Genomic DNA, 25,669 nt, shown 5'->3' with positions numbered 1-25,669 from the left:
AATATAATGACATGGTAAATTGATTTATAAGCTATTTTATCATAAATCATTTTATCATAAACTACTTTGATAAATTTATAATAATATATAAAAATTGTATAAGTTGTTTGAATAAGAGGAAAAAAAGTTAGGCCAACTATCTACTATATAAGAAAAAAAGGTACATATGAAATTCCTAATTTGCCCTTTTTTCATTTTTTGACACATAATCAATTCAGGATTATTTTGTGTCTTTATTAAAAAAAGTTTGTAGAAAAATGCTAAAAAAAATTTTAGTAGGAATCGAACTCTTAACCTTTTAGTTACACTTTTTATTAGATTTACCACTAAGCCATATGAATTAATTTGTTATATTTTTGGAACCAACATATAATCAACATGAGTTAAGTTAAAAGAAGAAAGGGGAAGTGTTTATTTATTTTTTCTTTTTTATAATAAGAGAGTAAAATTCATTACAAATAAAAGGAGAGATTCAATGAAATTCTTTATTTCAACGTCATAAGTGCATTATACCAAATAAGACAACAAATGTATGGTTTATTTTTTTTACAATATAGAGGTACATGATGTTGTTTCCATTTATTTATGATATTTTATTTGAGTCCAACCCTTTCTTTAGTGTAATTTTATCATTTATTGTTTATGTTTCGTTATTTTAGATTCACTCAACTTGATTTATGGACTTCAAACCAATATTTAATTAAGTTAATTTTCAATTTGTAGTTCAACTCAATAAATTTAATTAATTTAATACAAGAATATGGTGGGAAAAAACTGAAAAACTCCCGTAAAAAATGGTGAGACAAAAACAATAAAAATTGTCAGTTACCTCAAGAGGATTATTCTCTACAGTTGCGCGTGAATGATACATTTAGTTATAAAAAAACAGTAAAAATTAAATACAAAGTTGAAAATAGTTGAAAAATAAATGACATTTTTTAGAAGTTTTTTTTTTTTAAAGATTTTTTGTTTTTGATATAAGGACTAATATTTTTTTTAACAAACCAAAATGAGATATATTAACATAGAAAACCTCTCCAACACAAGATGTACCGAGGTAGACTACAAAAGTTTACAAAGAGTCAGAGAAACAAAACCATAAACAAATCACACAAGAAAGATATAATAAGAAAGATATGACTTTCGTTCTTATGAGATTTTTCTATGCGGAAGGAAATTATTGGAGAAAAAAAAGGACTAAAATATTATGTTGCCTATTTTTTTTAATAATTTTATGGGTTATATTCAAATTAATACGGGAACCTAATTTTTATGGATATATCTACGGGTCTTATATTTTTACTCATATATTAGTAAAGTTGTTTATTTTTTTTATAATTTTACGAGTTATAGTCATATATTAATATGGGGACATAATCTTTCGTGTGAATCCTACGGGACCTATGTTTTTCTTTTTTTTTTAGACTAACAACAAACAATATTCATTTATTCAAGTAAGTAGAGTACGTGTGAATCTGCACTGAATCTGAATCGGAGCAAATCTGCAAATCTGAACAAAACAAACATTGTACTACAACGGAATTAAACCGGACACCGTACCAAGACGCGAACTCAAGACAAAAAACCTCTGCACTAAGACGGGATTAAAACAACATCAGACAAGAACAACAAAAGAAAACTCAAATGAAACATAAGAATGTGTGAAAAATCACTTATTTAAATAAAAAAAATATATAAAACAATCAAAAAGGGGTGATTTTAGATCAAAATTGATCCAAAATCACCCCTCTTTAAAAGATGAACAAGAATAAAAAGCAAAAAGTAGGGTTTACTATGTTGTTGTTGTGGGGCGGCTATGAAAAAGCAAAAAGTGGCATATGTTTTTCCTCTTATTAATAAGATTTCATGTTCTTTAATAATTTTTGTAGGACTATATATTTATACTCATCAATTAATAAGATAACCTTTTTTTTTTATTTGTACGAGACTTATAATTTTAATCATATATTAATAAAGTTGTTTATTTTTTTAATAATTTTATGGGTTATACTAGATCAAATATTAATACAAGGACCTAATTATTTTGTTCATTTTTACGAGCCATATATTTTTTTTTATTAATATATTAATAAGGTTGCTCATTCTTGACATATATTTATACTCATGCATTAACAGAAGGATATAATCTTTTGTGTGATTTCTGCGGTGCCTGTGTATTTTTTTTTAACAAACTAAAATGAATTTTATTATTAATAATGAGTCCTGATTGGCACAAGGTGTGCCAAACAAAACAACAACAGTTTATATCATACACGTACGCAGGGCCTATGTTTTTACTCTTATTAATAAAATTTACAGTTTTTAACTATTTTTTGTGAACTTATATTTATACTCATATATTAATATACGATAACCTGATCTTCTGTGTGGTTTATGCGGGACCTATATTTTTTACTCATATTAATACGATTAATACGTTTGTCCATTCTTTTATAACATATACGGAACCTATAAAATACTCATATATTAATATGAAAACTTTTTTTTTGTGATTTCTACGGAGCTTATACTTTTATTTATATATTAATTAAGTTGCCTATTTTGTTTTACAATTTTACGGGTTATACTCATATTTAATACGGTGACCTAATTATTTTGATGATTTTTGTGAGACCTATATTTTCACTAACATATTAACAAGGTTACCTATTTTTTAATAATTTTAAAAGGATATATTTATACTCATATATTTAATACAAGGACCTAATTTTTTGGTGGTTTTTACAAGGTCTATGTTTTTACTAATATATTAATAAGGTAACCTATTTTTCCATAATTTCTACAATATCATTTATATTCAAATATTAATACGGAGACATAAGGTTTTTTTGTGATAGTTTTACCATTGTTCTTTTTCTATTTTTTTACCAAATATTATTATATCTTTCTATTTTTTTAATCTTTTAATCTACTTCCCAATAAATTACTATTTTATGTTATCAAGTGAAGTTTTCAATTTTTTACTATTTTTTTTAGTCCTATATTTATAATTATATATTAATACGAGATCCTAATCTTTTGTGTGATTTATGGGGACCTATGTGTTTTTTTTTTGGTACATGTGGACCTATGTGTTTTACTCATATTAATAAGTTTGCCCATTCTTTTATAACATCTGCGGGACCTATATTTAAACTCATATATTAATATGAAAACTTTTTTGTTTGTGTGGTTTCTACGAGACTTATACTTTTAATTATATATTAATTAAGTTGTTTGAAACAAAAATAAAATAAAAATTAAGTTGTCTATTTTTTTTTTACAATTTTTCTGGTTATACTCATATTTAATACGATGACCTAATTATTTTGATGACTGTTGCGAGACTTATCCTATATTTTCACTAACATTTTAATATGATTGCCTATTTTTTAACAATTTTTACGGGACTATATTTATACTTATATATTAATACATGGACATAAGTTTTTTTTTGTGATTTTTCAACACCTATGTTTTTACTAATATATTAATAAGGTAGCCTATTTTTTTTCTTCATAATTTCTACATTATCTATATTTATATTTCTAAATTAATACGAAGACCTAAAGTTTTTTTGTGATGGTTTTACCATTGTTCTTTTTCTATTTTTTTTTACCAAATATTATATCCTTTCATCTTACCAAGTGAGGAGCGGCAACGCCGCGACTCCCGTGCGGACGCACGGGTGTCCTGCTAGTACCTTAGTATAGCAAAATGAAAATGATTAGAAGATTTTCATCAAATAAAATATTGAGAAGGATTTAAATCCACTTTCAACACAATTTTTTTAAATTTCTCCATATATTGATATAATGGCTTAAATACAGTTTTGCCCCACTGTTTTGATTAAATCGGAATTTTACCCTCGTGTTTTAAAATGCGGACTTTTACCTCCTATTTTGTAATTTTTTGGATTTTACTCCCCTAAAATTCTGCTTTCGAGTCACAACTTCAAAGTTTCGCACACAACTCAATTTGGATCAATAATTCACCAAACGGATATCGAAATGACCGTAATCGAGTTATCTTTCCACATAATCAAACCCACTAAATTTGGAGTTACAAAAAGAGATTAATTACAGTTTTAGTGAAGGTATGTCCCCCAAAATTCTGCACAAAATCTGTTTTCGAGTCACAACTTCAAAGCTTCGCACACAACTCAATTTGAATCAATAATTCACCAAAAGGATACTGAAATGACCATAATCGGGTTATCTTTACACAGAATCAAACCCTACTAAATTTGGAGTTACAAAGAGGGATTAATTACCGTTTTAGTGAAGGTCTGTCCAATTACTAATTTTGTAGAAATCTACTTATGACCTTCAAATTCAACATCGTCTACCAAACACATCGTAACTCCAAATTTGAAGAAATTTAAATGACAACAAGGGGTAATTTCGTTAGCTTTCCGGATATGTATATACTATTGAAAAATGAGCTACATGGTAAGAGACATGACAAAAATATCGGTAGTAGTTTCATACAATAATTGATTTGGACAGACCTTCACTAAAATGATAATTAATCTCTCTTTGTAACTCCAAATTTAGTGGAGTTTGATTCTGTGGAAAACTAACTTTATTGCAGTCATTCCGGTACCCGTTTGGTGAATTATGGATCCAAATGGAATTATGTGCAGAGTTTTGAAGCTGTGACTCGAAAGCAGATTTTGTGCAGAATTTTGGGGGACATACCTTCACTAAAACGGTAATTAGTCTCTCTTTGTAACTCCAAATTTAGTGAGATTTGATTATGTGGAAAGATAACTCGATTATGGTCATTTCGGTATACGTTTGGTGAATTGTTGATCCAAATTTAGTTGTGTGTGACGCTTTGAAGTTGTGACTCGAAAGCAGAATTTTAGGGGGGGCAAAATCCAAAAAATTATAAAATAGAGGGGGTAAAAGTCCGCGTTTTAAAACAGGGGGTAAAATTCCGATTTAATCAAAACAGAAGAATAAAACTGCATTTAAGCCTAATATAATTTGGTATTATCAAGAAAACAAAAAATTCATTCACTTCCTTGCAATTCTCTTTCCTCAATTTTCTTCAAAATCTCCCCCTTCTAAATTTTCAAACCGGTGGTTTCAGCACTCGCAATTGCGGGGATCGAATTGTGGTCCTCTTTACCAAGTCTAGCGTCAATCAACATTAAACCAACTGACTATTGATAACACTTCGATCATTTTTATTTTTTTTTACAAGTAACACTTCATCATTTAGAGACAAGCCAATGTTTTCTTAAATGTTTGTAAAGTCTTTGCTTTCATTACAAAATTTTAAGATAAGTTTCATTAAAAGATGGTATTGGCTTGAGACCCGAGAATGTGTTCATCCTTTAATTTGAATGGGTTACTTCTTAAAAAAAAAAAATTCATTAAAAATATCTCAACAATGTTGCTCACTTTTTAATTAGAGCGTAATTGTGGTTTATTAGTCACCAATTATTTATTACATCATCTTATATTATATTAACTATGTTGATGAATAAAATGAGTTAAGTTGATTTGTGTAAAAAAAAAAAATAATCATTTATAGTTTTGACACAATTTTTTTAAAAAGAAAATGTATAAGCCAGAATATCTCAAAATACTTAAAAGAAAATATATAAGAAATCGTGTATTTAACTATCGACTTGTGCTTGTTATACAAAGCAAAAAAATGACATTTTCACCATCCCTGTGTTATTTCAAAAATAAACCAAAATAACCAAATCATGTTTTGTTACCAACAAATTAGGTTTCAACCTGTTTTATATTTTGACATTTAGGTGGGGAATATTTTCATGATATAAATAAACTAAATATCAATAGGTACAATACAATTAAAGTCAAAATTACAGATCCAAAACTAGATAAGCAGATACAAATCTCATGATTCCGAATTCGCCAATTGCCCATTTTCAGTGATAGCATCTAAGTTCCAGCCTCTGGAGAACAAAAAAGGAGGAAAAAAAATTAATTAAACACCAAAACTAGATTAAATCAGCCAAGAAAAACAAAATATAAGCAGCTGAGTCACCTTTCTGCTGCTTCTCTTCTCAGTTCATTTAGGTGAGTTTCAACTGAAGCACACGCAACTTTGATGTCTATATTTTTCTGACAAAGCTCGTTCCATTGCATGGACAAAGCATTAAGCTCATATGCAGTGTTTTGCTGACAATAGTAGTTATAAAAAAGAAAAGCGACTTTAAGAAAACTCAATAAGGATGTTAACAAATAACAGTGACAAGGACAGATAGGAAAGTCATATTCACCTGATGATATTTCCTTTCACGGTTAACTTTTTCAATCTTATCATTTTGTTCCTGAGCTAATTTCTGCATTCTGAAAATGAATAACACAACTATAACCAATGCTATACACATAAAGCGATACATAAGTGACAAAACAGAATACTAGTTCCTTGAAATTAAAATGGATGAAAGAAAAATGATAAAATGCAATGAAATACAGTCCTTAAAACTAGCAAGTTTTGAGAGCTTGGGTTATGCCTAATGATCCAAAGGAGTAACCTTTATGTGAAGAAGATGGAGTTGCATAGACTGCAATTAGGGTTAACTATAAGATGCCTGTCCCCTAATTCTTTGTTTACTGATAATGGGATTCCATTTCTGTTCTTAGAATGATATGGGATGATGTGTTAAAGAGTTGAGAAGAGAACTCTTTGCTAAGGATTAACATCACTTTTGGGATTCCTTATTGCATTGGGATTTTATAAAAGTAAATATACTTTGATATCTGTTTGTTGGTTTAACTATACTGCCTTATTTACAATCAAACAATCTTGGGTCATTTATCAAACAAACCTTCACAAGAACAGTTATTAACTATTGTCACTTCATTATATGTACAAGGTCACGAGTTCTGTGAAGTGCTGAACTATGAAATGCTTTAAACAAGAGATTTATAGAATCTGCAATTATTTTCTTTAGTGAAACACTCCAGTAAGCCTCACTCAAGCAACCAACCAACTGACCGGGGGGGAAAATAAAGTCAGATCTGAATACTTGTTAATTAGAAACTTAAGGGAAAATGCCTCGAGCACATCTGCTGGTGTCAACCTCAAGTACCATATTTACTATGAAACATTCCTTTATCCGAAGAGTCACTCTCTCTCAAGAACCAATTAAACAAAAAAGCTTAATCCGATTGCTCTATGTAAAAAATTTAAAACCGAAAGGAACAAGTATAATCAATCATATAGAAGCAATGCAGGTATTCCTTTTGCTAACATATCTATTGTGTGTTTGGTATCATGGTGGATATGTCAGAATCAGAGTGATCCACCTGTAAAATGCCGGGTAGATCACAGCTATTGTGGCATAGTCACTGTGAAACCAAACATATGCGAAATAAGCAAAATTTGCACAGAAAGAAGCGCATAGTGTAGGATTGTACCTTGACAAGTAAACTTCCAATCGTTGGTTATGTTGTTTCCAAGCATGAGGACCATATTTCAACAACAAATCCAAATTTTCCATCCTCAAAGTTTGATATTGAAGTAGACGTTGAGCAGTTTGAAGAGATAGTTTCCAAGCAGTTTCATCGTTCATTTTATTCGGCGGAGGTAATTGTAATTCATATCTCCCCCTGTCAATCGAATGAGGCTTACCAGCAGCTCTTACACGCTCATACTCTCTACCAATCATAGGGTACTCCTGTATGTATGTGATAACAAAATTGAGAGAAAAAGACGAAACCCTAAAACGTATCGTATAGGTAAGAAGGGAGAAAGAGTGGTTGGTTACCTCGAAATTGAAAGTGGGAAGAGGAGGAAAATCTTTGAGGAAATCAGAAGGTTTTTTGGAGCTGCGGCGCATCTCTTCCTCAACGAGACGGTCGACTTCTTTCTTGACACTCTCGTGACTGTAGTCGTCATCGATGTAAGGCAATGCGTCGATTATTTCGGCATCGGAATTGCTTGACCTACCGTAAGAAGGCGGAGCTTCCAGCATCAGAACATCACCGTTGCTGCTGCTGCTGCTGCTTCCATCTCCCATGGTTGTTACTTGTTGCTTCGCAGAGAAAGAGAGAAGGGTTTTCCACTCTCTGAAGTGTGTGTGTGAAGATGAAAGTCGTATAGTTCCGGCAAACGAGAAGGTGGGTGAATGTGTGGAGATCTTGGGCGGCCTATTTTGCCATCTGCATCCTTCAGGCCCAAGCCCAATAACTCATATTTTTGCGGCAAAAAAATTGATTTTAACAGAATTAAGGTTGTAAAATTGATTCCAATTTAAATTAAGTTGAAAAGTGATTTATTTATTTATTTATTTATTTTGACAAGTAGTCTAGTGGTCACAATTTTTGCCTTTTAAGGTAAATAAGTGGAATATCTGATTTCGAATTCCGACCCATGTATATATAATATAATGTTTCTACCAATTGAGCTAACTCATGGAGACGAAAGTAAAGTGATTTATATTTGAAAAAATTCATAAAAAATTGAGTTTAACAATAAAATTTACTTCAACAACCAACATCTCCTCCACAACTGATCTTCCACATCAGTCCTCACCACCACTACCACGCAGAGAGATCCAGTAGAGAGAGGGATGACGACTGGAGAAGAGAGTGTGAAGGGAAGAGAGGGCTACTGGAGAAGAGAGAGGGTGGTCGGAGAAATAATATTCGGTAGAGAGAAACACCGGCGGTGGTAGAACGCCGGTGAGAGATGAAGATGGCCGGAGAATTGTTCTCTGTTGTGAAGAAATAGAAAACATAAATTAAAATAGCATATGTGAATAGGATTCTACGGTTGTGTGGAAACTTTTAAGTCTATTAAAAGTAAAATTTCTCCCACTAACTCACAGGGTGTTAGTGTGTTACACAGAGAATACATATTTGGACACCTCTAGCAATATTTACTATTTGTATAACACCTTGTGAATAATCAGGGGAGTATCTAATCATACACATGCATCGTCTCATACCATATTTTTTTTTTCTTTTCTTATTTTAGTTCCTAAAACATCTCTATTGATGTCTAATAAGGTATGATTGAATACATGTGTAAAGTGCATTCTTTAAACTTATATTTTTTTACTATATACTACCTTGTCTTATCCATGTTCCCAAAAAGTGAAATGAAAAATATTGGACAAACTCAATAGAACAGATATTTGCTCACAGAGTTCTTTAAACTGCAGTTTTAGAACATTTGAAAGGCCAATTCAACAAGCATTGCAGGAACATAAGTTATGGAAGAGATGATAAAAAAAAAAGAAGTCATTTTCCCTTTCCAGCTGCGAACAAAGCAAAGTAAAGTCCTAACTGACCCACCTCCTCCAAATGCCAAGTTAGAGACAATGGGGGAGGGAGCATTATGAGACAATAACTATTGAATAGTGATTACAACCAAAGGTAATTATCATAATCAAAAGATGAAGGCTAACAATTTACCTATTACTATCTCTTTCGAACCTCGATTAAATTTTTGTACATTGTCTTGCGCCTTTTGTGCAATGAATTTGAACTATTTGGTTTCTTTCATGTGAAACATAAAATTACTCATCATCACTATGCACTTGGCATATTTGCATAGAGGAAAGTGAGAAAAAGTTCAACATCTGGTATATTTTTAATGATTTTGATGAACTGATTTTTACTGGGTTCTTCAAGGAGCAAAGGACACATCTGTGCAACTTGGGGCAATGCTCTCGCCAGCGGCACACTTGTAGTTCCCATGAGCTCGGCCAGTGTATCCACCACAGCTTTCAGAGATATCTCTACAACGCTCCCAAATTCAGCACTGCAGAGAAAGAGAAATAGTTATTTGAGATGTCATCTTCTGATGTCAAAGTGTTAAAAGCCTCAAAAAAGGAATGCTAGTATGCTATATATAATATATATAGAAAACTTTTGTACATAACATAATTACTCTGTATATTAGTGAAATGAAGGCAAGCATAACAAATTAACAATACATCAAAGCTTAAATGCAATTTTGGTCCCTCTCTATTTTGTCTCATTCACAATTTCAGCCCCATTATTTTTAAATCCACAATTTCAGTCAATGGCTGACTTTTTCCCTACATACATTGTGAGGCCGAATTTCATGATGTGGCAAAGTAAGATGCTTGGGGTGACGACTCAATTGATGACATGACACTATCTAAGTGGGTTCTTGCTTTACAACTAATTTCCATTTCTTTAAAATATACATTAATCTATATTACAAAATCAACCAAATTTGATGTAAAATACACTATAAGTGGATTCTCACTTAATAACTCATTTCAATATCATCACCACACATTTGTCATAAAAGTATCTCGCTTGTCACTCAAATGGATAGCTGGAAAAAATGCCAAATATTTTAAAAAAATGGGACACCAAATTAGTATATTTAAAAAATGGAGGGACCAAAATCACAAATGAGATAATATAGGAGGGTCAAGACTACATTTAAGTCTACATCAAAACAACATTGGTAACAACCTGTGCCGGATACCTCATTAGGTGTCTAATTTAAAGTTTAAACGTATATTTTTTACTCTAACATCGATGAGAGACAATTCAGGATTTTATCTAATTATAATATATTTGTGTCCTACATTTTGGACATTAGTAGTGTCTATGCTTCAAAATTGCTTAGAAATGCAACAGTCGTCAGTCACAATACAAGTACAGTTCATGCACATAGTTCATTGAGTTCCTAGGTTAGTTGTAATTAACCAATGCATCCCAAACAAAAAAATACCTTGATATTACTGCCTGTGCTTCCATCATGAGTTGTTCGAATTCAGTCATATCAGATGTAACTGCCTCATTACTGCCGGAGGTCGTGGAATGTAATTTAGCATCCTCGGGTATCATATATTTTACCCAGAAATGTGGGCTCCCTCTGCTCATGAAAGTGTTCAGTATCTTAGTGATGGTTTCATGAAACGTTGTATTGTTGAAGAGACTAGTCAACTGCTTTCTGCACAATGAAATTGTACATAGCCAATTTAAATTGAGTCTTAATTATCAATCTAAAACATATAACTATTCTAAGAAAAGAAGTAAGAATCTTCCAAGTCTCGACTCTGATTAGAACGCATTGCCGATTGCCCCTCTCTATATGTGCACATGTTTACAAATGTGTGTGTGTGTGTGTGTGTGTGTGAGCAGAGAGGGGAACTAATTACTCAAAGAGTAACTCTTGTAGATATTAAACTTCACCAATTCAACCGTAAAGACTAAAAGTTCTTATTAATAACTCTTGTAGATATTAACTATATGTGTGTTTGTGCAAACACACGAAGCCAAGTGAGGCACCATTTTTGGTGTACTTATTAATTGTAGACTAGCTGCAAACTTTTAAAAGATTTGGAAGCTATCTTAGGTCTCTCAAATTCAGATACTTAATCAAGAACAGATTTAAGATTGGCAAGTTTCAAAACACAGACATTGCTACAGACAATTTTATGCACATTGGTACTTGGTAGACAAACAAAATACTACAGCCTAAACTATTAACAATTAAGATCCAAGACAACTCTTCATGGAAAACGTTAAAAGAAAATTCTTTATATATCTGAGACAACATTTTTAATGATTGATAGATTCAATTCACAAATTGTTAACATTCAAATAAGAAAAGAAACATCACCCTTTGAGAACTTCTTTTGTTGCTGCCTCCATGTCAGAAATTAAGGCAGGCATACCATGCTGAGAGAGAAAATCAACACTTCCCAGAAATTTCTGTTGGTCCTCCCCATCAACCACATCTCCACTTTCCTGCAGATAAAGCAACACAGAAGGAAAAAAATTTACTTTTAGGCTCTGTTCGGGAGTTTAGAGGAGATGGAAGGGCGAGAGGAGAGGAGAGGAAAATAGAGAGAAATGTTACACCTTGTTTGAGCGAGCATTTTTGTAAAGAATGATAAATGAATGCTTATGAATAATATATTTTAAATTTTAAGAGTATTACAACAACATAGATTGGATTTGAAGAATTTATCTAAACCCTCCAAAATCCTCAAAGCCCCCCTCTCCTCCTAAACTACGAACAGACCCTGAGGATGTGTTTGCGAGTTGGTTTTTGGAGGGCAGGGCTTTGAAGGGCTAAGTCTATATTTGATATTTTCAAAATAAATTAAAAGAACATGATATTATATGCTCGTGTATCATGTTGTTCTTTCAAAAAAATTAAAATGTCAAATATATATTAAAATATAGTCATAGCCCTCCAAAGTCTTCCACTCCAAAATCCAACTTGCAAACACACCCTTAAGGTTCAATGCGGTGTGTCATATGTGAATTTGGTGGAAAGTATTCACATTAAAGTTGAACAAGTATGGTTCAGTTGCAGTGGTTAAAAGTTAATCATCGGAAGACAGTGGATACATGCCCTGAAGGAGCTTGATCGAAAAGCGTTGAATTCTGTTTTACAACCAATTGAGTAGCAAAAGCATCAATTTTAACTACACAACCTAGTTCCAAATCCCCCAACCTGGAACAAAGTTCAACGTGCAAATGCAACCTCAAGATAACAAAAGAAAACCTACAGTACACAAACAATAAATGACAACAGAAAATTGTAATGTAGAGTGTGTAAAATCATACCATATTGAAAGAAAATTCTAATACATCAATAGAAGAACATAAACCTTTAAGGATACGCACTTCCTCCTTGTAATCAATATCATTAGTGTTAATCATTTTATCAAACAATTTATGATCCCAACCACTAGGGGGAAATGTTAAAATTAAATCTTTCAAAATATTCACCAATAATTAGTTTCAATATCTCTGCTGTAATAATTTTATATCTCAATCACTTAAGTGTGATCGATCATCCAAACCACAGGTTTTTGTAAAGAGCAATTAGAACATTTACCTTAAATTCGCAAAGTGTCATTAAAGGGCATTTGCTCAAAAATTTTGCGTACTCATTCTACTAAATACTAATAGACAGACATACATCAATTCTTCTGTACGAAACCTCTTTGTAGATCCAAAATGTTCCAAACTGAGGCCTTCCACTTGCCTACTACCAGTATTCAATAAGACTAATACTAACAAACATTGCGATGGTAGATATTCATACTCATGAAAGGTAGTGTTATCAAATATTTACTTGTTTTTTCTCTAGTGCAGAAATAGCTACATGTGTGTTGGTTAAGTACAGATTTTTGTGTGGGACTTCTATGCTACTTGTGATAAGAGTTCCTTGATACTAATTGTATACTCAAAGTATCTGGATCCTAAATCCTAATCATCACTGAGCTTTGGTAAGAGACGTAAATAAAAAAAACTCATAACACCACAAAACAAAAGAAAAATTATGTCACATTGAATGATCATAAGAAGAAGAAAGACAATTGTTCTTACTGTTAATAAATTAGAGCTTTCAAATCTTCGTGCAGTATCAATGTATAGATGCCTTCCTAGTATATTGACTTGAACTTTTGTATATAAGCTAAGCATCACTGTTGCCCAAACAGACAATGCCATTCTTGTGAAACCTGGGGGGAGAAAATTACACAAAAGTATGCTTATTTTTAACCTTCATTGATTATAAAAGTATAATAAATATGAGACATAAAACCAGATTCATACTTAGAATTTTGAGCCTGCCCCATAACTCTAGTTTCTCTGATTGTGTTAATCTGTTGGGCTGACCCTTTCCTTGTATTAGCCTCTCAAGAAGGTGAGAAAGATCCAAGTCTTCTGCTATCCGGCAACTTAAGTTGTGCATAGAATGAGGTAATGTTGTTGCATCAGAAATTCTCTGAATATTCTCAAAGTGAGCTTGCATCCTATCATATTCAATTGACAAAAATAAAAACAAAAACATGCCATCAACATTTGTTGTTTTTTTTTTCAATTAGTGGTAACATAAAATATAGCTACCTATCTATGAATCTAGTAATATTTAGCCTAATATTTATAAACAAGTACTAGACAAGAAGCGGTGAAATTGGTTAAACGACTTAACTGAGACTTGATAAGGTCTTCAGCTTCCCTCTGAAGTTGGAGCTCTCTCTCGAGTGCGCCGAGTCTTTGCCTATGAGCACCATAAAGCTTATACAAACAATAGCCACCTCCTAAAACACCAGCAGAGAGGAAAATCTTCCTCCTATGCCGCCTCCAAAAATCCCTAACACATTTTTCAAATGAGAAACAACCATTTTAATCATCATAAACAAATATAATTGAAGCAACCCATGTTCTAAAAGAGATAAAAGTTTGCAATTTTAGTAACAACGATCGAATTCAATAAAATTGCATTTGAGACATTGAGAAATGAGATTAAAAAAAGAAAAGGTAAATGATGCAATAAAAAAGCTGGAGAGTTAACCTGACAGAGAACATTATTATTGTTTTTGTTGTTTATGAAAGTGTGTATTACTATGTATGTATATATGTATATTGGGATTGAGAAGGGAGAAATAATAGTAAGAAAAGAGTGAGTGGTTGGGGAGATGAATGAGAAGAGAGGAGCTTTGGAAAAGACGCCGGAAGAAGGATAAACAAGTGGGGTTGTTGTTGTTGAAGTGGTAGTGTAGTGTAGGTGAGTGGAGATGAACCAAATCGATAAAAGGGTCGTCGGAGGAAGGAAGTGCGTTGGGTTGATTGAGCTTTTCAGAATCAATCAATCGAATCTCAGAATACTCTGTATTGTGTTGTGTTGTGTTCTTCGATTTAGAACAACAAGAAGCTAAGAAAAGAATCTAAACAAATAAATAAATAAAATATCAGATGTTACGATTTTTTTATTATTTTCTCAAATATATATGGAAAATCGGAACCTAAATAAAGGTTAACAAAATCAATAAATTTAATTGTTAAAAAAAAAAGAAGTCAATAATTTAAATAAATAAGTGTTAGGCTCTATTTGGGAAAATAAAGTTATAAGTCTTCATAAAAAAAAATGTTAGGTTCGATTAGGCTTTGTTGGGTGCTTGAGAGAATGAGAGGGGAAGGTTTTGAAGAGAAGGAAGTGGATAAAAAATAGTTATAAAAAATAAATGAAGTAGAATAAAAAACAGAGAAATATTTTACATCTTTTATATAAAAATAAAAATATTTTACATTTTGGAGGAGTAGTAGTATTTATGATTAATATATTTAAATTTTTTTACCTTTAATTTAATACAATTGTTTAGTTCCACTAAATTACAATATTGGTGTGTTATGAAGAGGAAAAACACCTTCAAATTCTTTGTTTCGTTAAGATTCACACACATGAAGTGAAAGGAGCGGTATTTGAACTCCGATCATAGTGTCTGATCAAATAATTTTGACATTTTTTATAGTCGAATCATAATTTACGGCTCTTACATATGAGTGCATATGATACAGATAGAATCAACGTGTTAATCCGCCTGCAGTATAGATTTCCAAACAATTTGTTATTTATTTTCTTCAGGACGATCCAGCAATAAGCTACTAGAGAACATCCATACATTGAATACTTTCATTGCTTATGAATTGCAAAATTGAACAGTATGACCACAAACATGAGAGCAAGTCTTGTATAGGCACAAGCCTAAATAAAATGTCTTTAGGCACACACATAAAATCAAAAAATTAAAAGTAAAATAATATAGTCATATCAATCAATATCAATTTAATTCTTTTTCATTTAATTTATTTTGTTTATATGAGTGTGTCTAACACCTATCATTTATATATGCACCTATACTAGCATTTCTCCGGACGTCAATAGATTAAACATAGGATGTCCCTAACCAATCAAGCACAACATTATACATAGTAACAAAAGACTCGCAATCAATATACAAATAATTAGTAGTTTCGTCTATGCTGCATCTATCATAACATATCAAATAAGTTGTTTTAAAAATACCGCGCAGGTGCAAATATCATTTGTTGAAAGTTTATTGTTGATAAGTTTCCACACAAGGAAAAAAACTTCCATAGGAGCAAGCTTATTCCAAATAATATTCACGTGTGCCTGAATAGCCACAAAAATAAACAATTTGATTCAATGTAATGTAGATGGAACTTGAAACAAATGCTTAAAAGCATCTTTAATGATGAACTCTATACAAAGGTATTTTGTAAGTCTCGTTATAGACTCACCACCTTGAAGCAATTTGCTCATTTTATAGTCTAGTAATGGTGCAAATCTAAAGTACTTACACTTAAATCATACAATTTTACATCACATATTAATATTTTATTCATACTTAATTTTAGTATGCAACTTAAAATACCAACTGCCTTAAAAGAAAATAGTCTCAATCTTAAGAGAAGAAAAAATTTAACTTTTATTCATATAACTCTCCTATTTTCTCAATAAAGAGTTAGTCACTTTATTTTCCTTAAATTTATTTATTTATTTTTTGTTTGTAAAATTTTAAAACATCTTGTTATTACACTTCACTCCTCCTCCCGCAACACCAATCAATCCAAAATAGAAGGAAATGAATTATTTTGGCTGATGGGCCTATAAAAAATGGTTGGTATAATTGGGCCGAACCGAAAGAAGAAGAAACCAAAACCCTAATTGACACTACTATATAAATCTACGTTAAACCTAACAACTCTCACAAAGCCTCTCAAAAACCTAGCAGCAACACTTTTCATTCATTCCACACAGAAAATGGCTGAGACCCTCGTTCTTCGCGGCACCTTACGTGCTCACACAGATGTTGTAACCGCCATTGCAACCCCAATCGACAACTCCGACATGATTGTCACTGCTTCACGTGACAAATCCATCATCCTCTGGCACCTTACCAAGGAGGACAAGACCTACGGTGTTCCCCGCCGCCGTCTCACCGGTCATTCTCACTTTGTCCAGGATGTTGTTCTCTCATCCGACGGTCAGTTTGCTCTCTCCGGTTCATGGGACGGTGAACTCCGTCTTTGGGATCTGAACGCTGGAACCTCCGCACGCAGATTCGTTGGTCACACGAAAGATGTTCTCTCTGTTGCTTTCTCGATCGACAACCGTCAGATCGTGTCTGCATCTCGTGACCGGACGATTAAGCTGTGGAACACTCTTGGTGAATGCAAATACACTATTCAAGATGGTGATGCTCATTCTGATTGGGTTAGCTGTGTTCGATTCAGCCCTAGCACTCTTCAGCCAACAATTGTTTCTGCTTCTTGGGATCGTACTGTTAAGGTTTGGAATCTGACTAATTGTAAGCTGAGAAACACTCTTGCTGGACATTCTGGTTATGTGAACACTGTTGCTGTTTCACCTGATGGTTCTCTTTGTGCTTCTGGTGGCAAAGATGGTCTTATTCTTTTGTGGGATTTGGCTGAGGGAAAGAGACTTTATTCTCTTGATGCTGGTTCTATTATTCATGCTTTGTGTTTCAGTCCTAATAGGTACTGGCTATGTGCTGCAACTGAGTCCAGCATCAAGATCTGGGATTTGGAGAGCAAGAGCATTGTTGAGGATTTGAAGATTGACCTTAAGAGTGAAGCTGATGCTAACTCTGGTGCTGGTGGTACCACTACTACCAAGAAGAAGGTAATTTCTTTTTTTATTTATTATTCTTAAATATATATGTTTCTGTTAATTATGTTAATATATTATGTCTAGGTTTTTAAATGTGTATGTTTGTTTTGTTTGGATAATAGTTTTCTGGCTAATTATATGAGTGATTCTTATTTGTTTAATACAGCTTTGATAAGTTTTATTAAATACTAATGTTTTTGCAGAATTGTTTTGTGTGATTTTGAATTGACTTAATCATTTTGTCATTTGATTATCCTTGTTTAAATACTGTAGAATTGAATTAAGTTGTTATTAGTGATGTATAGGATCAAATGCTAGATATACTTGCTTCTTGTATTCATTTCATTTGATATATTGGCTTTTGGTTGGATTATTCCTATAGACATTTCCAAATTTTGCCACATGAATGTTGTTTATAATTTGCTGTTTGACTTGTTTTGTTTGCACACTATAAATGTAATGTTATTAATTCGTATATTTGTTTGCTTTGTTCTTACAATATAAATGTAGGTTATCTACTGTACTAGCTTGAACTGGAGTGCAGATGGAAGCACCTTGTTCAGTGGATATACGGATGGTGTCGTCAGAGTTTGGGGTATCGGCCGTTTTTAGTTAATCTGCAGTAATCTATGTGTTAATCACATTTGAACTTTTGTTTTTGATTTTCGAGACAAATTTAGTTACCGCATTACCGTAGAAACAATTTTAATTTTGAAGACAATGGCTTTGTGGCCTGTTTTATTTTAATGTTTGCTTTTGTTTCTTTCTCCAAGTAACAAGTATAATCTTTCTTTATTTTGGAATATGTATGAAGTTTAGTTGTTGTTGCATCACGACAGCGTCTTCCCATAAAATGTTTCATATTGACTTGCTATATAGCAAGTAACAGTATGGATTTCAGTTTTTATAAAACCTGTTTGTATGATGCTGCAATGTCAAACATTTCTTGATGTAGCTAGAAAGAGAAAGTTTGTAGAAAGTTTAGAGTGTGAGCCAAACCTAGCTACACGAACCACCATTTGATTGGTAATTGCACCATTGTCTTTTTACTGCATATTATTGCCGCCCCTTGTTGAATCTGATACTACGATTTAGAAGTGTCGAATGCTGGAATATTGGATAAGTGAATAATACTAGAGTATATTCGATTCATTCCAATGCCTCATTTGAGGTGTTTAAAGGACTCCATTGTACTTCTATGGTAATGGTGGTTCCAAGTTTTCTCTCACTAATCTTTCTAGCGTTATTTATGAAACATTTTAGGCATAAACACAACAAAACATTGTCTTAAAGCATCAAGTTGTAGAATCTTTTTTATGAATTAGCTTAGTTGGTTTTTTTTTTCCTGTTAAAGATGATCAAACCAAGTTCATAGCCGAAGAATCCCCTTGTTTGGCTAACCAATTAGCATTACAATTTGAAAGTTATTTATATAACTTAGTTTTATTAAATACATCAAATGGTTTATATGCGATGAATTCTTTATCACATGGCTAGTACTTAATAGAGCATTTTATTTTTGGATATTAACTTTTTTCGTCAAACATTCATGCTGGCTTCAAGCCTGATTAGCCTCGTTCATTTAACTTTGTTTGAGAATTTGGTGGGGAGGATTTTGGAAGGAGGTAGGTAGAGAAAAATAGATATTTTTTTTCTCCACTTTTTTGATGTATTTTTAAATTGAATAGAATGATAAATAAATGTCTATGATTAATATATAAACAGTACAATTTTTATTCAATACATTTTTTGAGTTCAATCAATTAGAAGGTTTCTCTTTTATGAAAAAAAAAACTGTTCTCTTTCCAAACTCTTCTATTTCTCCCACTTGTTTTAGTCACCTAGCTCCTGGCTCCAGCCAAGGAAATTTCCTAACCAACTATGATTCCAAAGTTCTATTGGCACGTTTGTTTAAACATTTTGACGGGAATCGATGTTTGATATACATTTTTTTATTAATTAATTATTTTCAATAACTTACTAAAATAACCTGAAACATGTTCTTAGTATAATATAATTTTTTTTAGGCTTAATTAGTAAAATGACCTTTAAAAATATTTTTGGTTTTACATTGATCCCTTAAAAAAAAAATGTCAGGTTCCTTAAAAAAACCGTGAGAGAAAATAATCCATTAATAAAACAACATAAAATAAAAATATAACTCATATCTTATAAAAAAAAATATAGCTCATATGGAATTAACGTCAATTATGTCTTTTTTTTGTCGATAATTGTTGATTTTTTTTTTATAGTTTTAAGTATTGATCTACGACATACCATTTATGGAAGTGATCCACCGGAGCACTAACTCAAAAAATATGCAAGCACGAGAGTTTAATGAGTCAAAGATGTTTTTTTTTTTTATTGTTCGTTAAGCCAACTGTTAAGGGTAATTTTGATGTACATAATAGGAAATAGACATAATAGAATAAGAAGTTGGATAACATGACACGAATTATGATAAATATTTATCGTATCATGTATTTGGTGCACACAAAATATGAAATATGATAACATTATTTACTATTATTTTTATTTTACGATGGAATCAGTGATGATTAAACCAAAAACTTTTTTTTTTGGATACAAAAAAAAACTTTATATATGTAACATTTTTGTTTTTAACCATGAATGGATAAGACATCATTAAAATGACAAGATTATCATATTGTGAAACAAGTACATTACATGTATCTTTTTGAAATTAATTTTAATATTTTGAAATTTTAAAAAGTAGCAAAAAAAAAGCTAAAAATTAAATAAGTAATTGAATAATATAGATAATTTTTTTTAAAAAACTCCATTGACACTACTAAATAAACAATTTAAATTTTATTTTTCAAATCATAGTCAAACAAATAATTTTATTATATATTTTAGAGCGAAGGTCCACTTTAATCCCTCACAATTTTCTGACAACCCAATTTAATTCTAACAAAATAAAATTCTCATTAATCCATAATATTTTTATACTAAAGAATTTAATCTTAAATATTTTCGCAGTTAATCTAAATATTTTCAATATCTCACAATAGATATTTTTTTTTTTGAAGAAGCTAAATTAGCCCACCCAAATTAACGTCAGAGAGAATCGAACCTCAGACCTCAAGAGGAGCACACTCTCAGGTCCCAAGCCAATACCAATGCACCAACCCAAGTAGGTTCACAATAGATATTTTTACATTTTTTTTGCCGACAATAACAGATATTTTTACATAATAACCAATGATTGGATTTTTTAATAGGCCAAATGGTTGATGTTTTTTTAACAAGAGATTTAAATATCTACTATGTTTGCAGTTTGCACCATATATAATCTTTTTTTTTTGGTACATTGCACCATATATAATCTATCATTTAAAATAATTGAATTCACAATGGCTATTTAAAGTAATTTTGTATTTTGTATTTTTTTTTTTTTTTTTTTTTTGGTTACATGGTAATTTTGTATTTTTATTCGTACAAATTAATTTACATAACTTTATGTTTAAGATATTATATTCAAATATTAAATACTATATCTGAAACTCAGGTTGATCTAAAATTAATTATTTCAACAAAAATGCTGTTCAATATAAATTTTACCAATTTGGCAATTTTGTTTTTTAATAGTTTTTCTTAAAGAGTTTAATTGATATGCATCGACGGTGTAAAATAGTTTTACACGATCGTCCAATAAACAACCACCATTTTGCCATGTCATATCAAGAAAGTGGGGTGAAGTGAGGTGATGTGACGGAAAACATTAAATCCTTTTCTTATCATGTCAACCAATTAGTGGCACCGATTGAATTGAATGATAGATAAAGATACCGTTTGAAATAATGTTATGATTCAGAGACTCAAAAACCACTATAAATTAATCATTTTGGTGAATAAATGATGAAAAAGACAAAACAATAAAAGCACCTTAAAAACATTGTCTTACAATTGATCACACACAAGTGTTGGAACTGAGACAAAAATCTTCCCAAACACCAACCATGGCACCCTTCATTCATCCTGATCTTCAACCTCTTGTGGCCAAAATGACTCTCTTTGACACCATACTCTTCTATGTTAGTACCACCACACTTCTCTTTCTCTTTAATTATATATGCGTGTTTACAATTTTTTAGTTCAACAAAATTTTATTTATGTTTCAAGCTAATAAATTAGTTTTTAATCCGTCAAAAAATTAGTTTTTAATCGTAAAGTAATATAAAAGTATATAGTTTATAGATTATATTTTTTTTATCAATAGTTTTATAGGCTTTATAGAGGTTATAGTGATTAGTGGTTTGAGTTAATTTTACGTGTATTAATTAATATTATTATTGTGATGATAATGTTTGATTTATGTAGATGATACATTTTGTGGACAAGGTTGTGTTATGGCATAGGCTTCCAGTGTTGTTTGGGGCAATATACTTAGGAATTAGGAGACGTTTACACAATCGTTACAATTTGTTGCATGTTGGAGGAGTGAGTGGCCACAACTATGATAAAAAAGACTATGCATATCGGACTCCCGCAGGTACATGCAACCACCCTGACGATCACTTGGTCGGTAGTCAGGGAACTATCTTTGGCCGTAATATGCCTCCAACCACCTCAAATTATGGGGTAATTAATTTATTTTGTTAATTATCCATTATTTATTTTATTTTGATGCATGTCTTCATAATCTTATATGTGTGTGTATTTGCAGCTGCTAGAGCCTCACCCTGCTGTGGTGGCCTCAAAGCTTCTAGCAAGAAAGAGTTTCATAGACTCAGGGAAGCAATTTAACATGATAGCTTGTTCATGGATACAGTTCATGATTCATGATTGGATTGATCATTTGGAGGACACAGAACAGGTCTAATATTTATTAATTATATATGGCTGCCACAAACTATATTAAATGGAATACAAGAAAATATTACTTCTAAATTTTTTGTACTTTGGATCTTAGGCCAGTGCTTTTCTTGCATAATTTTTGGAACAGGTGGAAATCAGTGCTCCTGATGGTTATTCAAGTGGCTGTCCTCTGAAGACTTTCAAGTTTTTCAAGACTAAGAAATTCCAAACTGGCTCTTCAGAGATGAAGTTTGGCTTCCAAAACACCAGGACTCCTTGGTGGTAAGTACGACAACGACACTCAATCTAATATCTTAAGAGTTTAATTGGTATGCACCAACGGAGTGAAACAATTTGACATGCATCTGATTTATATCTCACCACGTAGATATTTGTGGAGATATTTCAGGAACTAATATAGCAAAGTGACATAGATTGGATGCACGAATAAAACTTTTTACACTGACATGACGATGTGGATCAATTAACATAGCTTTTTTGCTGATAGAATAGAAGATCTGGTTCAACAAAAACAGGATTCTTTGGAAGTACATCCTCAATTGATGAGCTTACTATTGTTTTTCTTATGAGTGAATTATTAGGGATGGAAGTGTGATATATGGGAACAATGAGAAGGGGATGGGAAGAGTGAGGACATTCAAAGAGGGAAAGCTGAGAATCTCAGAAGATGGACTTCTTGAGCATGATGAGAAAGGTATTCCTGTGTCCGGAGATGTTCGAAATACATGGGCTGGTTATTCACTTCTTCAAGCCTTGTTTGTCAAAGAGCACAATGCAGTATGTGACATGCTCAAAGTAAGTCAAATTATTTTCACCAGTTGCATAGCTTTGCTTCATTTGCACTCATTTTTTGCCTCGGAAAATAATGTGCGGCATTCTTTTTTTGTTTATAGGAGCACTATCCTGATTTTGATGATGAACAACTCTATAGGTATGCAAGATTGGTGACATCAGCAGTCATTGCAAAAATCCATACAATTGATTGGACTGTGGAACTCTTAAAAACTGATACTCTTCTGGCAGCTATGAGGATCAACTGGTAAGTCTAAATAGCATTGCAGAAGGAGAAGATACAGTTTTCAATGCAGTTATAATGAAACTTTTTATTTTCTTCTGGCAGGTATGGATTTCTGGGAAAGAAATTTAAAGATTTATTTGGAAACATTTTCGGACCTGAACTTAGTGGATTAGTTGGTCTTAAGGAGCCAAGAGATCATGGAGTTCCCTATTCACTTACTGAAGAATTCGTCAGTGTTTACAGAATGCATGCACTGTTACCTGAGGAGATGGTCCTTCGAAACATCAAGCCTACAAAAGGAGAAGACAAATGCCCTCCAATACTTGAAAAGTACACTCATTTTACTGCATTTTCTCTTTAAAGTTTCCTGCATCGCGCATAAGACAAATACAGGAACTCATTTTTTCAAAGTGTGTGGTTTTGTAATGAGAAGGGTAACAATTAAGTACAATTGCATATATGTTATGTAGGGTGCCAATGGAAGCATTGATAGGAAAACAAGGAGGAAAAAGGCTTTCAAAAATAGGAATGGAACAAATGTTGGTATCCATGGGTCATCAATCATGTGGTGCAGTTGCTTTATGGAACTTTCCAACATGGCTAAGGAACCTCGTTGCACATGATATTGATGGAGAAGATAGACCTGATCCAGTTGACATGGCTACTATGGAAGGTAGGTACTAGGTACTATATAGTGCAGTACCTTTTGCAAACATGCTTTTGTAATTTTATATGATCAACTTGTTCTAAAATGATGAATCTTCTATCTACTAGTTTATAGAGATAGAGAAAGAGGCATCGCGAGGTATAATGAATTCAGAAGAAACATGCTAATGATTCCAATTAGCAAATGGGAAGATTTAACAGATGATGAAGAGGTTATTGAAGGTCTCAAAGAGGTATATGGAGATGATGTTGAGAAGCTGGACTTAATTGTGGGTCTCCATGCAGAGAAGAAGATAAAAGGGTTTGCTATAAGTGAGACTGCTTTCTTTATCTTTGTGATCATGGCTTCAAGGTAAGTTTTCAGCACTAAATAGTATATATGCAACTAAAATTTGATCATTTTGATAGTCTTATGCTTTTATGTGGTTACTTTGATTCTTAGGAGGCTAGAAGCGGACCGTTTTTTCACGACGAATTTCAACTCCAAAACATACACAGATGAAGGGCTGGAATGGGTAAACAACACAGAGACTTTGAAGGATGTGATTGACAGGCACTTCCCTGAAATGACTGAAAAATGGATGACAAGCTCAAGTGCATTCTCTGTGTGGGGTTCAATGCCATATCCTAAGAAATACTTGCCTCTATATTTGAGATAAGCCAAAAAAAAATTATGCATGATTTAGAACCACTTGAACAACTATATAGTCACAGTTTTGATCCTGTACTCATATATGAAGCCTTTCAGAATAATTTCTTAGTCACTGCTCCTGTACTCATATATGTCTTTCAACTTGAGCATAGTCACTGCTCTGTATTTGTATTAGCATTTTAATAATGTAAACTTTCAATTTAGTCTCTTACTAGTTTAGTCTCTAAACTATTAAAATTAAATTATTCTATCATTCAACTATTTAGTCTCTAAACTATACAAATCAACTAAAAGCAGTGGCTTTTAGTATGGTGAAGGCAAAAATGTAAACTATCATCTCATCCAATTATTTAGTCTGTCGATTAACACTCATGTTAAATTAATCGTTAGTAGTCCTTAAACTAGGAAAATACATCAATTTAACTATGAGATTTTTAATGGAAAGATTATGTAGTAAAAAGGAAAATAGATACTTAAAATTAGAAGATACATAATGAGAAATATGACATCAAATAAGAGGTCATCGAGTGAATATGTTAGTTTGTGGATAAATTTAAACATCACACATATGTAGGCATGGCAACAAAACTTTGACAGAAAAACTCAAATCGATCAGGTTTGAGTTTTTCTTGATTTCAAAAGGGGACATGATGGGTAAATGAGACATTGATATCTATCCCGAATCTACCATGTTGTATAAAATATATATATTTTTTTTATCTCTTTTAACTTTGAAAATTGAAACCCTTCAATAAACTCTTAAAATTGCTTTCATCTATCTATTTTCTTTTTGTTGAAATGATGTAGTTTTGGACTTTTACTATTTTTTAATAAAAAATACCAAAATACAATACAAGTTCACGTGTGGATGGGACAAACATACCTAAACTCAATTGAGTATGAGTGTGAGATCAGGGCAGCTATGGGAGTACCCAAATCTCATCAGGTTTGGGGACATGGAACACAAAATCCATCCCGACCCCATTACCATGCCTAAATATTTGTCACGTTTTGAACATTTAGAAACTAAACGAAGGACTAAATAGTTGGATGAG

General features: G+C 32.0%; 4 protein-coding genes across 4 annotated transcripts; 2 read left to right on the top strand and 2 right to left on the bottom strand.

Annotated features, from left to right (window-relative positions):
- Positions 1-5,668: 5,668 nt before the first annotated feature.
- On the bottom strand, positions 5,669-8,109 carry LOC123915746 (pre-mRNA-splicing factor SPF27 homolog). Its single transcript, XM_045966964.1, has 5 exons — positions 7,757-8,109; positions 7,407-7,666; positions 6,263-6,332; positions 6,028-6,161; positions 5,669-5,935 (listed from the first exon to the last, which is right to left on the bottom strand). Exons 1-5 carry the CDS (start codon positions 8,006-8,008, stop codon positions 5,878-5,880), a joined length of 774 nt encoding a protein of 257 aa, XP_045822920.1. The 5' UTR covers positions 8,009-8,109; the 3' UTR covers positions 5,669-5,877.
- Positions 8,110-9,215: 1,106 nt separating this feature from the next.
- On the bottom strand, positions 9,216-14,939 carry LOC123916606 (peroxisome biogenesis protein 3-2). Its single transcript, XM_045968110.1, has 7 exons — positions 14,296-14,939; positions 13,933-14,094; positions 13,554-13,753; positions 13,326-13,459; positions 11,602-11,729; positions 10,708-10,929; positions 9,216-9,756 (listed from the first exon to the last, which is right to left on the bottom strand). The coding sequence occupies exons 1-7, from the start codon at positions 14,307-14,309 to the stop codon at positions 9,525-9,527; spliced, it is 1,092 nt and encodes a 363-aa protein (XP_045824066.1). The 5' UTR covers positions 14,310-14,939; the 3' UTR covers positions 9,216-9,524.
- A 1,423-nt stretch (positions 14,940-16,362) lies between these two features.
- LOC123915780 (guanine nucleotide-binding protein subunit beta-like protein) lies at positions 16,363-18,269 on the top strand. Its single transcript, XM_045967017.1, has 2 exons — positions 16,363-17,448; positions 17,947-18,269. Exons 1-2 carry the CDS (start codon positions 16,567-16,569, stop codon positions 18,046-18,048), a joined length of 984 nt encoding a protein of 327 aa, XP_045822973.1. The 5' UTR covers positions 16,363-16,566; the 3' UTR covers positions 18,049-18,269.
- Positions 18,270-21,277: 3,008 nt separating this feature from the next.
- Positions 21,278-24,828, top strand: LOC123913513 (alpha-dioxygenase 2). The gene is made up of 10 exons (XM_045964282.1): positions 21,278-21,494; positions 21,781-22,041; positions 22,127-22,276; positions 22,406-22,539; positions 22,860-23,073; positions 23,172-23,317; positions 23,399-23,626; positions 23,767-23,969; positions 24,071-24,314; positions 24,405-24,828. The coding sequence occupies exons 1-10, from the start codon at positions 21,420-21,422 to the stop codon at positions 24,619-24,621; spliced, it is 1,872 nt and encodes a 623-aa protein (XP_045820238.1). The 5' UTR covers positions 21,278-21,419; the 3' UTR covers positions 24,622-24,828.
- Positions 24,829-25,669: the final 841 nt, after the last annotated feature.

The sequence above is a fragment of the Trifolium pratense genome, linkage group LG3, assembly GCF_020283565.1.
Source record: "Trifolium pratense cultivar HEN17-A07 linkage group LG3, ARS_RC_1.1, whole genome shotgun sequence".
Lineage (NCBI taxonomy): Eukaryota > Viridiplantae > Streptophyta > Magnoliopsida > Fabales > Fabaceae > Trifolium > Trifolium pratense.
Note: the sequence above shows the minus strand (reverse complement) of the source record. Positions and strands in the feature narration are given on the sequence as shown.

Coding starts and splice junctions, on each gene's coding strand:
- LOC123915780 (XM_045967017.1), top strand. CDS start 16,567: ATGGCTGAGACCCTCGTTCTTCGCGGCACCTTACGTGCTCACACAGAT. Junction 17,449..17,946: donor CCACTACTACCAAGAAGAAG/GTAATTTCTTTT, acceptor ATATAAATGTAG/GTTATCTACTGTACTAGCTT.
- LOC123915746 (XM_045966964.1), bottom strand. CDS start 8,008: ATGGGAGATGGAAGCAGCAGCAGCAGCAGCAACGGTGATGTTCTGATG. Junction 6,162..6,262: donor GTGAAAGGAAATATCATCAG/GTGAATATGACT, acceptor TACTATTGTCAG/CAAAACACTGCATATGAGCT. Junction 5,936..6,027: donor AGAAGAGAAGCAGCAGAAAG/GTGACTCAGCTG, acceptor TTTGTTCTCCAG/AGGCTGGAACTTAGATGCTA.
- LOC123913513 (XM_045964282.1), top strand. CDS start 21,420: ATGGCACCCTTCATTCATCCTGATCTTCAACCTCTTGTGGCCAAAATG. Junction 22,277..22,405: donor ATTTGGAGGACACAGAACAG/GTCTAATATTTA, acceptor TTTTTGGAACAG/GTGGAAATCAGTGCTCCTGA. Junction 23,074..23,171: donor CAGTATGTGACATGCTCAAA/GTAAGTCAAATT, acceptor TTTTGTTTATAG/GAGCACTATCCTGATTTTGA.
- LOC123916606 (XM_045968110.1), bottom strand. Junction 11,730..13,325: donor AAAGCTCTAATTTATTAACA/GTAAGAACAATT, acceptor CTTTATCTGCAG/GAAAGTGGAGATGTGGTTGA. Junction 10,930..11,601: donor ACAAAAGAAGTTCTCAAAGG/GTGATGTTTCTT, acceptor TTCATTGTGCAG/AAAGCAGTTGACTAGTCTCT.